The sequence below is a fragment of the Dendrobium catenatum genome, unplaced genomic scaffold (assembly GCF_001605985.2).
Source record: "Dendrobium catenatum unplaced genomic scaffold, ASM160598v2 fragScaff_scaffold_390, whole genome shotgun sequence".
NCBI classification, from domain to species: domain Eukaryota; kingdom Viridiplantae; phylum Streptophyta; class Magnoliopsida; order Asparagales; family Orchidaceae; genus Dendrobium; species Dendrobium catenatum.
In genome coordinates, this window is record NW_021318852.1 from 7,596,770 (window position 1) to 7,613,083 (window position 16,314).

Sequence of the window (16,314 nt, forward strand, 5' to 3'; positions counted from 1 at the left end):
ATAACAAGGACAAAGAGCAACTTAAACATGAGCAGCTAAACAAGAAAAGGAGTCTACGAGCAATTTGGCCAGCAAAACCGAGAATAACCAGCAAAAATACAAAAGACAACATAGCAACAAAAAATTTCTTCTCCAAGAATAGCCCAGAATTATCCAACAATATCAATAAGAACAACAGTCCTGCTAGTAACAGATCAAAGTCCGGAATCCTCCTTAAACAGCAGCGACCAAAAAAAGATAGGATTCTACACCAAGAAGAGATAAAATAAATCGCATCCTCAGCAAACCGCATCCTTAGGAATCTACACCAACCCAATTCAACCCTGAGAGAGCGCTCCAACCTGCCAAAAGAAAATAAAAAATAACCAGTATCAAGCTAGATAGAAACCAACAACAACGAATAAGGACTCACCATCAACTACCAAGGCAAAAAATAAGACCAAGAAACCAGCAAAAACAACCTCACCAACAACCATAAAAAAAAAAGACTAAACCAACCAGAAAGTTGCTAGGCAAACCCACAAACAAAAAACATCCCAAACCAATAAATAAAAAGAACAAATAAATAAAAGAAACAAAAACCAAAAACCAAAACAAAAACAAGGTATTAATGTCCATCCAAAATAAATTTGGTTGACAATAATAGCAAAACCCTTTAGGGGAACGGCGACCTTCCGATGACCCAGTTAGGAGAGTAGAGGTATTAGATTTGACTTATGTTAAGAAAGGTAGGGGTAGACCTAAAAAGAATTGGTTAGAAAATATTAGGAATGACCTTTCTTTATTAGATTTAAACGGGAATTTGACTTTTAATATGACACAATGGAGAAAAAGGATTCATGTAGCCAACCCCACGTAGTGGGATAAAGGCTTGATGTTGTTGTAATAATAGCAAAACCCCAACCAAATAAAAGATCATCAACCACCTAATAAAAGAACCAATCAACCAGAAAGCTGCCAACAAAACCCACAAACTCAAAAAACACCCATACCAACAAATAAAAAGAACAAACAAAATTAAATGGAAAAAAAAAAAAAATAGAATCAAGCTATTAATGTCCATCCAGAATAATTCAGTTGACAATAATAGCAAAACCCCAATCAATCAAACGACAAAATAACTTGAGATCTCAATGAAAAACTTCTAAACAGAGATTTTAGCAGAAATCGCCTGACAAATAAGACCAACAATCTAATCCAGATTTCTACAATTACCCGAAAACCTTCTCTCATTCCTTTCTCACCACAAATAATACAAAGAACAATAAGCAGTTAAAAAGAACATATTTTTAACATTGCAAGAAACATTAAGCTCAGCAATAAAATCAAGGACTTGAAAAGAAATATAAATATTCCTTTTAGAAAGAATATGTGAAATCACACTAAAAAATAAATGATTATGACTTTTAATGCAAAATTGCAAAAAACACAACCTGAAGAAATATAAATATTCCTTTTAGAAAGAATATTCACAGTTTTAGGACTATGTAATAAGGCCATCCAAGCATAACCTGAATACCTCAAAGCATAATGCTTATGCCAAACAAAAGAAAACCAAGAGACTTTAGCATGCTTAAGAAAATAAGCCAAAGAGAAAAAACTTTAAATTCGATAAATTCTCGCCATCCCATTGAATACAAGAAAAAGAAGAATTCTGAATAGGAATAGAAAAATTTAAATTGTGAAGACAAATAGATAAAGACCATCTACCTTCCATGATAACATTCCTAACAACAATAGACTGTTAATGAGAATGAATATTCTGAACTAAATCATAAAGAGAATGACCATCAATTCATGAATCCCAATAAAAAGATAAACCACTATATACAGTAATAGTAAAGGAGATTTTATCCTTACATGCAAGAGTTAACTTACAGAGATTTTTCTAGAAATTAGAGGCCTTAAAAGATGACAACTTCCATAAAGAGAGATAATTCTCTTTAACCCAAACAACCAAAAGACTTTTAGAATTTAAGATTATACATATACTAGAATAATTATAAGCAAAATAAAGAGCATTAATATCCGAAATACCTTAACCCCCACCACATATAGGCTTGCAAACATCTTTCCAATCAATAATATGCATTTTCTTAGAATGAATATTGCCATGAAAAAGAAAATTAGAACAACATTTCCTAATAAACTTTAAATAGAATATAGGAAAAATCATGCCTCTAATCCAATAAGCAATATAGTTTGAAATGGAGAATTTCAGAAATTGCACTCTACCATCAAAAGAAAGCAATTTAGCTTTCTAGTCCGAAACTAAATCAATAACTTTCGAAATAAAGGTTGAAACTCAGCATCACTCAGCCTTTTAGTAGAAATTGGAATACCCAAATACTTAATATAATTCTAAGAAGTAGAAATATTTAACACTTGACAAATCCCATCTTTTTTCAAAGCATCTTTAGAGAAAAGAGTCATACTTTTATGATGATTAGCATAAAGACCAGGGCAACTAGAAAAGTAATCCAATATATCGTTAAACTTCTTGGCATTACAGATCATCGTTTTATCGAAGACAAGCACATCATCCACTTATAAAAGATGAGAAATATGAGAATTTCCCCCTTTAAAACCCTCAAAATGACCACCAAGAAATCTATTATCAATCAAGTTTGATAAAGCATCCATTACGATACAGAATAAGTAATGTGATAAAGGATATCCTTGACGAAGACGCGACGAAGAATTAAAAAACCCTTCCAAATAACCATTGATAATGATAAAAAAATATTATCATTACAACCATTGATCGTACCAATAAATTTCTTCGGAAAACCTTTTTAAACCAATCTTTTAAAAAGAACATATATAGAAACAGTATCAAAAGCTATTTGAATATCCAAATTGACACAAAAATATTTCATTTTGCCAAAATTTCTCAAGATTTCAGAAGTTAATAATATATTATAAGTGGAAATCCTCTTTTTAATAAACTCAAATTGACTAGGATGAATAATGTGAGGCATGACATTTTGCATACGATTAGCCAAGATTTTAGCCACAGTCTTATAAAAAATATTGTATAAAGATATATGCCTAAAACCATAGATATGAGAAGCATGAGAACATTTACGAATAACACCAATTGTCATGTCTTTAGCAGCATTGTTTATATAACCCGTAGAGAAATAATATAAAATAGCTTTACAGAAAGAAGACCCACAATATCCCAAGCATTTTTAAGGAATTCAAAAGTGAAACCATCAGGCCCAGGCGCAGAAGGAGCCGAAAAAGTCATTTTTTTATTTCATCCAAATTAATAGGAAAAAATAAGACCAAAAAAAGTAGCATAAGGTATGTAATTGCCCACCAAAACGTCATAATCACAAACTAAAGAAGACTTAGGAGAATTAAAAAGACTCTTAAAATATTGAATAAAAGCATTCAAAATATCCTTAGGATCAGAAATTAATCCAGAAGAAGAATAAATGGCTTTTATATAATTATGATTATGTCTACAACGAATTTTGGAGTAAAGGAATCTCAAATCATCTTCACCATTAACCAACCATCTAGCTTTAGATCTCTGAATAATCCATGAATTCCATAAATTTTGATAATGAATTAAAAGAGAATTCACATCCTTTAAATCAGAATTTAACTTTGTATCCAATGCATTAGGTTGAATTTTTAGGAGAAGCTTGCTATGAGAAGAATGCAAATCTACTAACCCTTTAGTAATAATATTGGAAGAGGCCCAATAATGTCTTTTAATTAAACTTTTCAATTTAATCAGATGATTATCAAGATCATAAATCTGACAACTAGTAAAAGATAGAGAAAACATAAGTCTGCAATGTAATATTAACTAATTACCACTTTTATCACTCAACTTAAATATTTACTAATAATTTGGCTGACGATTATATCATATATAACTTAGTGCTCATTATTATAATTGTATAAAATTTTAAAATTATCCATTAATATTTTTATTAAAATTTGCAAAAAATTATCAAACAATATCTAGAAATTTAATAGAATATAATTACTATTATGCAGAATAATTTTCAGAATTTAATTATATCAGCATATAAAAATTATTTAAAATTTCAATATTTAGTTAAATATTTTAGTTGATATTTAATGTGTGCAATCTTTCATGCGGAGAATGTGAATAATCCAGGCTAAACTATAAATATTTTGAGTTAGGATTAATCAAAGTGTAAACAAAAGTATAAATAATTGCATTTATATACCTATGCTCAAATGGTGATCACATTCACTACACTTGTGATCAGTAAATGGTCATTGTGTTAGCCAATCATCCACTGCACACGCACAATTGCTTCGTATTACTATCCAAGACTTTTGTACAACTGCAAGACATTTTGGCCGATCAGGACTACTAAATGGGACATGGAACATGACTATAATATGTTACTCAACCATGTGCTACAAGCGATCATTTTCTACTCGAAGAGTTCATCTACCTACCACCTATGGAGCAAAGTGCAATATGCATATAAGAGCTAATCATAATTTCATCATTTCTTTAGCAGTGCAATCGATGCAATAGATGGTAAGCATGTACAAGTTAACTATCAGTCATCGCTTGCAAAACATATATCAGAGTAGAAAGTGATTCACTTCACAAAATGTAATAGTTGCTATCTCTTTTGATTGATAATTTGCCTACATTGTTTATAGCTATGATGGATTTGCAGCAAATATAAAGGTGCCATGGTGGTTATTGGAGGAAGGAGCATTTCATATATTTAAAGAGAAATATTATTTGGTTGACTCGGCCTATGCAATTATGCAAACAACGACAAACTTATTGCATAATTAAGAGGGTATCGATATGATCTAAGTGAGTACCATGGAGAAATATCTTATAAATATTCAGTGGCATCTGAATCTTATAACCATCGTAATGTACAACTACATAAACATAGTAGAGAGGATTTTTGACATTTGGAAAGAGACGTTTTAAGGACAGTGTTTAGGGTTGATATTGTGAATACTTGTGTAGTGTTATACAATTTCACAGGGCAGTACAACATAAATAAGCTATTTTAATATATCTCACATTGACGTGCAACATGATAGAGATTGCATAAGACAACAATTGATAATAAAGGTCCTCACATGAACATAGTGTTGAGGAAAATTCAAGAAGATGATACAAGACATATAATAAAACTGACAAATTAGAGCAAGTGTAAGACATTAGGCTTATCAATTTTTAAATAATGTAATTTGTAATGTAATATTAACTCATGATTGCTTTTATCACTCTAACTTGAATATTTAATAATGATTTGACTAATGATTATATCTCCTCATTATTGTAATTGTATAAAATTCAAAGATTATCCATTAATATTTTTATTAAAATTTGCAAAAAATTATCAAACAATATCTAGAAATTTAATAGAATTTAATTACTATTATGCAGAATAATTTTCAGAATTTAATTATATCAGTATATAAAAATTATTTAAAATTTCAATATTTAGTTATTTACCGCATCTGCTTCAGTTAATCAAATGTGCTGAACAACCACTCCGGCTTTTAACCCGCGTCTAAAAAATCTACGCGGTTCGTTCTCTCACGACGTTGTTCTTTGTTAGGGTTTCCACTCTCCCCCTCGTAGGCGGCCATGGAAAATTCCTCCAAGAAGCGCAAGGTCGACGAGAACGGCGCGGCCTTACCATCTCTGTCGGCTAATCTGACCCCTGAAGATGCCCGTAAAATCATCGAGTCTTTCAACCAGGAGCAGCTCATGAACATCGTCGCGGAGGCCATTTGCCGTGACGAGGCCACCCTGGATTTCGTGCGCCAGATCGCTGACCGCGACCCCGTCCAGCGCAAGCTTTTCATCCGCGGCCTTGGATGGGAGACGACCACTGAGAAGATCCGGTCCCTCTTCTCCAGTTATGGTGAATTGGCGGAGGCCGTGGTCATTCTCGACAAAGTTACCGGAAAGAGTAAGGGTTACGGATTCATCACTTTCCGACACATCGATGGCGCGATTCTTGCCCTCAAGGAGCCCAACAAGAAGATTGATGGCCGCGTGACTATCACCCAGCTTGCCGCCAATGGAGTTTCCGGCCCCACGGCTCCCACTCCTTCTACTTCCGATGCTTCCCTGCGGAAGATCTTTGTTGGGGGTGTCCCTGCTGAAATGCCCTTTGATCGTCTGCGTGCCCTCTTTAGCTCTTATGGGGAGATAGAGGAAGGGCCACTGGGGTTTGATAAGCAGTCGGGCAAGTTTAAGGGCTATGCCTTGTTCATATACAAGACTGTGGAAGCAGCTCAAGCGGCTCTTGTTGACCCTGTAAAGAGTATTGATGGGAATACCTTGCAGTGCAAGCTGGCCACCGATGGGAAGAAGGGGAGATCTGGGACTGTTATTCCAGGTGCTGGGGTGCCAGGGAAACCACTGGTAGGCAGTGGAGGTGATGGCCATGGTGATGGGCTCGGGATGGGTTCTCAGTCCTCAATGCCTGGCTCGTTCTCAAGCCAGTTTGGTGGCCCTGGTGGTGGCTTGCCTTCATATGGTGGTTTCTCTGGCAGTGGTGGGTTCCCTGTAGTTGCGGCAGGTATTGGCCAAAATCATCATCTGAACTCGGCTTTGCAATCATCCACTGGCTTAGGAAATTCCAGTTTGTCATCTCTGGGTGGTCAGGCTCCTCCTTCTCTAGGGGGATCAGGAGTTGGGAGCTATGTGGGAAGTGGTCTAAATGGCGGGCCATATGGTTCTTCATTGCAGTATCCAGGCTCTGGTGGCTATGGAGGTTTGGGCATGGGTTCTTCATATAATCGCATACCAACAAGCTCTGGTGGCATGCCTTCTATTGGTTATCCTGATGGCGGACCATATTCTTCTTCTTCTTCCATTTACCAAGCTCAACACCATCAGCCCGCAGGGTCATCTCCTGGAACTCGGTTTCCACCTGGTGGGGGGATGTATCACAACATTCCCCATTATTTTTAAGGTAATTGGCTTTCCTCCATTTGTTTTCTGATCTATACTGACATAGCATGGTTCAAATGGTTTTGGTTATCTTGTTGATTTTGAAACAACTATTAGATGACTTGAAGGAGAATTTATAAAATGGAGCAGATTTTTAATTTAATTAAGTAGAAGAAGTATGTTTAACGGACAATTTAAAAAGGAGCAAATACGTAAAACTATTTTTTGCATGCCTGGATACGTGAAATTGTTTTTTGGGTTTCTTAGAATGTGGAAAACAGTTTTTTGCATTATTGAATGTGGAAAACAGATTTATGCATTCTATTGAATGCTGAAAACTGTTTTGCTGGTTCTCCTTTGATTGAAATTTTTGTTAATTTTCCCGACTTTGCCGTATAAGTCGTTATTACAATTATTAAATAAAAATCTTATGTTATGCAGTCTATTTAACTAACTTCTATTATATATTTATGTATTTAAAACAAAAGTTTTTAATTATGGAATATATGTAATATATTACATTATATATGTATTGAACATTAGATATATTTATATCAATAACTAATATAGCATGAATTAAAGAAATGAGTAGGTATTTATTGTAATATTATAACTACTATTTAAATTTATATTATATACTAAATTTTATCGCCTTGATCAGGAACAAATCTTGATGCAAATAAGAATTGGTAACTTCCAAAATTAAATCTGGGACCATCTAAACTCCAATTTTAGCAAACTTATAATCAAATTCAACGTATCAAGGAGACGAACCCAATGACACCAAATTCGATCCAATCCGAGCCAGAATGGGTTCAAATTGAAGACCCGAAGCGCATTTGGATTGTTCAAACCATAAATTGGATTATCAAACGATTTCCAAATGTAACGTGATTATAATTGAATCGAGCGGTTCGACGAAATCAATACAATGAGCCCAAGATTGTTGAAATTGATTTTACGCATTTGCTTTTTTATATTATTTCTCAAAGATGCTTCTTCCACTTAATTAAATTAACAATGTGCTCCTTTTTATAAATTTGCGATGACCTGAATATGGAATGATATGCACTGTAAATATATTTAATTGCCAATATTTTGTCTGACTGTTGCTAACTTTTGAGTGCCAATTTGCCATGATTTGACAGTTTCCCGTATTTTTTTCTTTTGCATATTCAATGATTCAGATTTATCCTTGTATTGAATTTTATATAGTTTATTTATAGCTTTTTTTTTTGAATTTTTCCTTGATGTTAAATTTTATTTCAATTTTAGGTGTTAAAAATTTTATATACATGTCCATCTTGTCATACGGTAGATGATTATATTTCTCATTGAAAGTAACTTTTGCTAAATTGTGTGGATTCCTATCTCTTTTTATATTTATGTCATCTAAGTAGCCCATAAGCAATGACACCAAGATCCATAATATCCTAAATCTTTTGGGATTCTACTCAGGGAGTGTAGCAATACACTCTTTCATTTACATTTCTGTAGCAGGGTGTTTGAAGTTTCTGTGGATGTAAGTATTAGATCTTAGCCCTTATGTACTGTTTGCTTTCTTAAAATAACTTTGGTGGTAACTACAAAATAATTTTTCTGCTGCTTGACGTTTGTGCCGTCTTAGAATAACTTACTATATTGGTCCAACCATGCGTAACTTACTATGTTTATCTTTAGTTTTGTCAGTGATGCTGCATTTCATGTTTTAATGCATATCAATTGGTGGGGCATTGCTTTCAAGTTTTGATTGTTTTCTTTTATTGACCTTTTTATGTAATTAATGTTCATTCTGTTATCGAAGTCAAGGTTCACCTTTAATTTCTTGTAATGTTAAACCTATTAAGCAGTACCCTAATTTTTGGGGAAACTTTCAAACATTAATTCTCATTTAAATTTTTGCAAATTTTTTCTTCATGAATGTTATATGTTTTAAAGTGAAGTGGTTTTGTTACACTGTAAAATAAGACGTACCTTGGTTTTTATTTCAACAAATTAATTCTGAGGTTGTAATGCCAGAAAGGGGTTTGTGATTTGTGGCATGCAATGCCATTTTGTAGATTGCATGTTGTCTTATACTTTGGCATGAATTGTTGGTCATGCGAATATGATTTAGTTTTTAGCTTGTGTATTCTTTTTAGATTCTATTTTCCTCTTCTTCATTTCCTTTTGATTATTAACTTGTGGTTTAGCTAAATAGATACTATGACATCGTGCTTCTCCCACTAACCTTTTGCTGCTAAATTTGGAGTATATATGGAGCTGTCTTAGTCATATATCAATCATTTTGGAAAGCTTTGTAATTTATGAAAATCTGAAGCTTTTGATGGTCATGAAGCATGCACTTGGATGTTTTTCCTTGGGTTTCTTCAAAATAAATGCTTTTTTGCTAATTTCATAGTGTATGCATGCAAGATTAAAATATGACTTTATTGATGCCTTATTTGAATTCTTTCTTACACTGCGAGAGAATCTTATCTATTTAAAACAATCTTTTGTGTATGTTGATGTGTTTTTGCTGCCATGTCTTCTTTTTTTGTCCTCTAGGGAATTTTTGGTTGGTAGGCACCACTGCAAGTTAAATTGCAATTAATTAATCACTATATGTGATGCATTAACAAGCTATTGTAAATTTGGCTTTGTTTTAGGTGTATTTGGTTACACTTTATTGCTGTTATTGTTCGAGTGTTATTTTATGACAGCTTATTTTTTTTGCTTCGCAATTGTATTCTTTCTTTAACTTTATTGATTCTATATTTGGGACATGAATGTGTTGTGAAGTTTTCAAATTTCAAGTGTAAGTATAAAAAAAAGGTACGATGTCTTTGCTAACTGTCAAAACACAGATTACTTTCTACTTCTAGAGATGTTGTTTTTGTGTAAATTAAACTTTAAATGTGATGCAGAAGGCAATGACAACTAATACCTTCTAATATGTATAGTTCTTTGTTCATTTCTAAAATAAAAAAGTAGATATATAAATATAATAAACTATCCCTTAGGTATTTAGAACATGCATTGGAGGTTTGTTGCATGGAACGTTGACATGTTAATTGGCTTTGCACTCGCATTCGTCCGTTAGTTGCTTTCATATAGTTCATTGGAATAATGAGGCAGGATTTCAATATTCAGCTATAAAACGGAAATAGTGCTCTTATTGGGCATATTTCAGAAAATTTTCACATTTCTTTATTGTAAAGAGGCTTGTAATACCTTAAAGGAGTGGGAATTTGAGAAGTCTAGCTCTCAGTAACTAAGTTTGCTTATTTTTCTTTGATATTTTTTTCCTTGTTCTTGGTGAATTGTCTCTTTGTTGCATGGCGTTATAGCAGTAGCGTGAATAATATGGTGCCAAATCTGTTTTTTTTTTAATCGTGACAAATTTGCTTTTCTATAAAAGAAGCCATTTATGGGAGTTAAAGTAGTAGGTTTTTATCATTCTATTTATGACTGCAAACAAATGCATCTTTTATGTGTATTTGTGAGGAGTTTCTTTTATTGGTCAAATTTATTTCTAGCAAGATGTAATATGACAAACCAATGCCAGAAATTATAACTTAAGAAGTTAAGAGTACGTCCTTCCTTGAAAGATAAGAAGTATGTTTTGTTGATACTTTTTTTTGTTTCCTGTGTTTTACTTTCAAGAGCTACAATATTTGCTAAGGGTTCACTTTGTTTAGGATAGGACAAGTAGATTTTAGTTCATTCATTAAGAGGTACTAATGTAGGATGTTCTAGAGTTTAGGATTTCTTATGTATATTTGGCATATAATACTTATTTTGATGCAATAAACTAATGTGATTACAAAGTAGATGCATAACTTGAAGAAAACCTTTGTTGAATATTCAATTTTAGCAAAACAGAAATTGATAACAGTAAGCAATGAAGAAGAACACTCCAAAACACTTTTTATTGGTTTATATATAAAGGAAAAGACAAGATACAAGTGATCTACGATTAGAGAGGTAGATTGGCAATCCCAAACAACTTAGAAGCCGTTAGGAAACCCTCAAAGAAAATAATTACATCAAAACACCAAACTCATCAATAACATATCAAAAACCCTAGACAACTCACCCTAAATAGTCCTAGAACACAAAATCATAAATTGAATCATCCTATTTAATTCAACTTCATATTTATAAAAAATAAATAAATAGAATTGTCCTAAATGATTAAATATGATTTAGGAAATTTTCCTAAACAGTTAAACATGATCTAGGATACCTTCCTAAACAATTAAACATGATTTAGGAAATATTCATAAACAATTAAACATAATTTAGAAAATCTTCTTAAATAATTAAACATGATTTAAGAAACCTTCCTAAACAATTAAATATATTTTTGGAAACATCCCTATGTAATATTCCCTCTCTTATTTCAATTCAAATTGAAAATATTTTCCTAAATAACTCTCATTCGTTGTCGTGATCACTCCATGTTTTTCTTGTGTATCAAGGGTGGAATCCTACATTTCTTCCATCCGCCTCACATGACCTGATCCCCATTATGCAGCCCGCCCCTCTCCTTCTCTAGTCATCTATTCCCTTTGCCCAAGCAACCTCCCATAGTGGTAGGTCACCATACCCTCCTCACCATAACACTCCCTGCAGCCCCCCTTCCGAAAATCCTATTCAGCCTCTTATTGGAGCCTTAGGAGGTGGCTCTTATTGAAAGGAGTTCTCTTCGTCAAACTCTTCACGTCTGATCTCTTTCTCTTTAGATTTAGCCAAGGGAATTCCGATCAAATCTTGATTAGAGTTAGCAGTTGGAACTGTCGTGGGGTTTTAGATCGCATCTCCATGAGCTTTCTCATCATCTTCTCCAGAATTTCCTTTCCCTTTGGTTCAGCCCTAGGAATCGTCGGTGAAGCTTTCGGCTGCATCTCGATTATTTTCTTCATCACATCTTCCAAGTTTTCAAAGCGGTTTTCTATGGATGAGTACCTTTCTTCCATGGTCGAAAACTTCCCGTTGATGGTTGAGAACTTTTCCTAAACCAGGATTTGCTTTTCTCTACTTTGCCTTCCAACGCATCGACCTTCTTTGCTGCCATCTCTCCAAAACATCGCTTTGATACCAATTTGATACGAAGTTGATACAGAACTTGAAGAAGACCTTTGCTGAATATTCAATTTTAGCAAAACAAAATATGGTAACAAGTAAACGATGAAGAAGAACACTCCAAAACACTTTTGGTTGAATTGTATATGAAAGAAAAGACAATACACAATTAATCTATAATTAGAGAGATAGATCGGCTCTCCCAAACAACCTAGTCACCTCTAAGAAGTCCTTAAAGAAAAGAACTACAACAAAACACATAATTCAGCAATAGCATACCATAAACCCTGGACAACTCCCCCTTAAATAGTCCTAGAACACAAAATCATTAATAGAATTGTCCTAAATAATTAAGCTTGATTTAGGAAACCTATCCAAACAATTAAATATGATTTAGGAAACATTCCTAAACAACTTAATATATTTCAGGAAACATCCTTAAATAACATTCACTCTCTTTTAAATTCAAATTGAAAATCTTTCCCTAAATGATTCCCTCCTTATTCCTCCTAACATATTGAATCACAGCTTTGTTGGGTCCCACAAGGGGGCCTAAATTTTCACTGCTTTTCTCTCCAGGTTCTACCCACCCGGATGGCTGGGCTGGCCACCCCCTCCAATCGTGTCATAATGCAACAAACTTGCATTTTTTGTTTAAAGTAAGCTATTATCTTATAGCAATTAAAATGACAAACGAATGCTAGAAATTATAATTTAAAGTACTTTATTCCGGTAAAGATAAGAAAAATACTGATAATTTATTTGCTTCCTGTGATCTGTCATGATCTACAATATTTGCTAATGGTTATTTGCCTTTGTTTGAGATAGGAGTAGTAGATGTTAGTTCAATCATGAAATGGAAGTTTAGAAGGAGAAGAGTGATTCGCACATTTAGAACAAATTCTATTAAGCCAGGAAAAGTGTTTTTTTTTCCCCAGAATATGCCTCACATTCCTTTTTTATAACGTATAGGATCAAAGAAAATCACGAAGGAAGCATCCTCAGTAGGAATAACTAATAACCCACAACAGGCACCCACAAAGAACTGATTTCAGATTATCCCGATACAGTACAAATTCAAAGGAACTGCTGAAGCCTGCTACAATCCAAACGTACAACTCTAAAGTGAGCTTCTGAAACAGTTGCAAATGCTTGAAGCTGCAATATTTTGGCACCCGGAGGAATCAAGCTGAATGAATCCTAACCTAAGAATAGAAACAATGTCAGCAGCAAGACACTGCAAAGATAGAAGCCGCAGAATCATATCCGCCAAACAGCCTGCAGCTGAAGCCGCAGTAGAAATAAGAAATATTGATGGTGTATGATTAGGAAGTAGGGCCCTCTGGAGTAGGATAGCACCTCAGTCTAACTGTAGAAATAAAAGGTGCATCAAGTACTTTGTAGACTTGTACAAGCTATAAGTGCAAATACTAGGAATGGTTTGTTTATGCTGTTTAAAACACCGTACAGTAGTTTTATGTCGGTAGTCAGTGATTGGAGTTTCTAGGCACAGGACGCTTAGTTTAAATTTCAATGGTTTTGTGGTCATTGTTGTCCTCGGTTATGTTGGTTTGGGAATTGATTTTTATTATTGGCGTGGTAGTATTACTTTGGCCACTGCAACCATATTTTACCAAAAAAGCTAAGTGTGAATCTCTTTTTAGCTTTTCGTCCGAAGCTATAACTGATGATTTTATATTCACAGTGCTTGTTTGTGCTGGTACCATGACTTGTGATAGCTTTTATTGATGATCCAAAGATAACATATGAAATATTGAAGTGGATGGAATTTAGTTTGGTTTGTGACTTCAAAAGTTCGAAACTCTAGTGGCAAAGCCGTACTTATTTAGGTCCTATGTCCTTGGTTCCTTTGTGCGCTTCAGGTGATTGGGTAGTGTAAAGCTACCACCTGAGTGCCTTTTGCCTTCACTTTATGCATTTCCAAAAAAAGGAACGCCTTTTTAGGGCCTTTGGTCAACTCCCTTCTTTTGTAATTTTAGGCAATTTGGTGACGTCATTCCTTCATTTTTTTGTTTGTTTGTTTGTCTTCTTGAATGAAAGATAACGTGCAATTAATTTAAAATAGTTTTAATCCACGAAATTTACGTCATTATCTTCTTGTTTTTTTTATTCTTATTTCTCCTTTACATTTTGGTACTTTTTTTTAATTGATGCTGCAATCTTCATAAACAAACCATTCTTGCCCGTATTATTATTCTTCTTTAGCTTCTTGGGGGTGATAATGTTTTTAGGTGCAGTAAACTAATGCAACAAACATGCATTTTTTCATTCCCGCTGGTCATCTAATCCAATATTTTATATGACTTCTAATGTGATTAACAAGATCATATATTGTTCTTTTTTATCTTGCTGTTCATCTTATATTTTGATTGGTGCATATCTAATTATTTGTTGTATAATAGGTATTTTAAAAGAGTTTTTTCACTGTTCATCAGTTTACATATTTTATGCTTTTGGAATGATAGAGAGGTGACGGCTTGTTATGAATTTGTTGTACATGTCAAAATTTTGTAGCTGTGAAGAACTCTCTTGCTTAAATATTATTTGTGACATATTTTTCTAAATCGATCTTAGTTTACAAAGGCAAAGGCCTCTCCCATCTCTCTCTTCTCAAGCAATCTTGGTTCTTAGCTCTTGAATGATTTCTTTGGCCTTTATGTCTAGGGTTATAGCCAAAGATAGATCTGAAGTTTTGAATATCATCTTTGTGTCAAGTGTCGTCTAGTTAGTTTCTTTAGTAAAAGGTGTTTAGAAGTATTTTTCTGATATTATTACTTTTTGTTGCAGCCTTTCCAAAATGTTTGCTATTCATGATTTTTGTGTAACTTCCTTGTTTTATAAGACATGCAGTTAGAATTGCAATATTCCTGCTCCCTTATTTGTTCATTGGTATCCTGCTAGAGTATTTTGTATGTAACTGTGTATTGCTCCCTGTGCATCTTGCAACACATTGCTCATTATATTGAACCAGTTTTTTTGTCTGATTTTAAGTTCTTTTGTTACATGAACTTTTAATGTTAGGGGTTATTACTGACGATTTGCTTGTTTACTTTGCTTTCTGCTGTTAAGATTATAATATTTTCTATTGATGAAAACTTATAACATGGCAGTGTTTTGTTTACTTCATTGCTATAACTCTCTATTTTTATTGTCAGGCATTCAGTTTGGCACTTACTATTAAAAGTACAATACACTGGAAACTGGACCAAAGGGTGGATAGCATTAAGTCAGAGGGATAGGATGAAAAGGGGTTAGATTGATAGTGTCAGCTAGAAATTGTGCAAAAAGATTTTAAATAAACTAGAGTTAGGAAAACACGCATCATTGTATAAGCCTGAATCTTGATGATGATCATGATGAGATTTTAATGAATGTTCAACTAGATAGCAGTCATGGAATATCTTGCACTTTCATTTTGTTTTATTTCACAGGTTAGATGCTTTTTTTTCCTGTTATATTGACTAGTTGTAATATTTGCCATTGTTGCTTTTGTATCTATTTCTTTTTTTTTTTAATTGTAAGTCAGTTTCTTTTAGCTTATTTTATATGATTATGCGCCTCCTTTAGCTTATTATATACGCTTGACTTATTATTTATTGTATTCATCATTTTATTAAATGAGTTATGATGGGTGTGCTATTCAGGTGTCTGACAACTCTTGGGAGCAAATGCTTTGAATGGTTTTGCTGAATGCTGCTTTGATGATGTTTGCAAAATCTTTGATGATGCTTCTGCTTATCTGCTCTGCAGTTCGGTTTACTCTGCTTGTTGTTTGGATTCACTAGAAATAGTATTTTAAGAACCAGTGAACTTTGTTGTGTGGAATCTTTTCAATTTTCTTTTGCACTTGTTGTTCTTAGATATATAATCTAGTAGATGAAGTTTGGTATGTTTAGTAGGTAAGTTAACCGCTTGCTACTTCCAATGTTTGATGTTTCTGATTTCTCCAGCAAGGCTAAACTTCATATGTCCAGGATTGTAATTCTAGTAGTTATATGCTCGAACGTTTTACTGTGCGACTTGCCCACCCAATTTGACTATGTTTCCCATATGGTAAGAGGATTTCTGATGTGGTGTTTGTGATTAAATCTGAACTTGCGCTAGGACACTGAAATTGTGTGTGTTTTATCATGCTTTCACCAACGAATTATGGATCTGGGTGCTTGTTAATTAATCATGCCGTTTTGGATCCGTTTGGCTATGTTGTTTTACATTGTCTTTTGTGCTGTAACTTGGATGAACGTTTGATAAAGTCATGTGAAAGTAATCGTCTAAAGCGTTGTAAGAAT

At 33.6% G+C, this 16,314-nt stretch overlaps 1 protein-coding gene across 3 annotated transcripts; it reads left to right on the plus strand.

Annotated features, from left to right (window-relative positions):
* Positions 1-5,530: 5,530 nt before the first annotated feature.
* On the plus strand, positions 5,531-16,094 carry LOC110106206 (UBP1-associated protein 2C-like). 3 transcript variants are annotated; one of them, XM_028694067.1, is made up of 2 exons: positions 5,531-6,959; positions 15,181-15,425. In XM_028694067.1, exon 1 carries the CDS (start codon positions 5,621-5,623, stop codon positions 6,956-6,958), a length of 1,338 nt encoding a protein of 445 aa, XP_028549900.1. In that variant the 5' UTR covers positions 5,531-5,620; the 3' UTR covers position 6,959; positions 15,181-15,425. The 3 variants fall into 3 exon arrangements, with proteins under 3 accessions (XP_028549900.1, XP_028549901.1, XP_020691661.1); XM_028694068.1 differs by lacking the exon at positions 15,181-15,425 and adding an exon at positions 12,977-12,999; XM_020836002.2 differs by lacking the exon at positions 15,181-15,425 and adding an exon at positions 15,670-16,094 and having other exon boundaries at positions 5,532-6,959.
* The last annotated feature ends 220 nt before the right edge of the window (positions 16,095-16,314 follow it).

Bases quoted from the DNA above. Each gene is read 5' to 3' on its own strand.
- LOC110106206 (XM_028694067.1), top strand. From the start codon at position 5,621: ATGGAAAATTCCTCCAAGAAGCGCAAGGTCGACGAGAACGGCGCGGCC.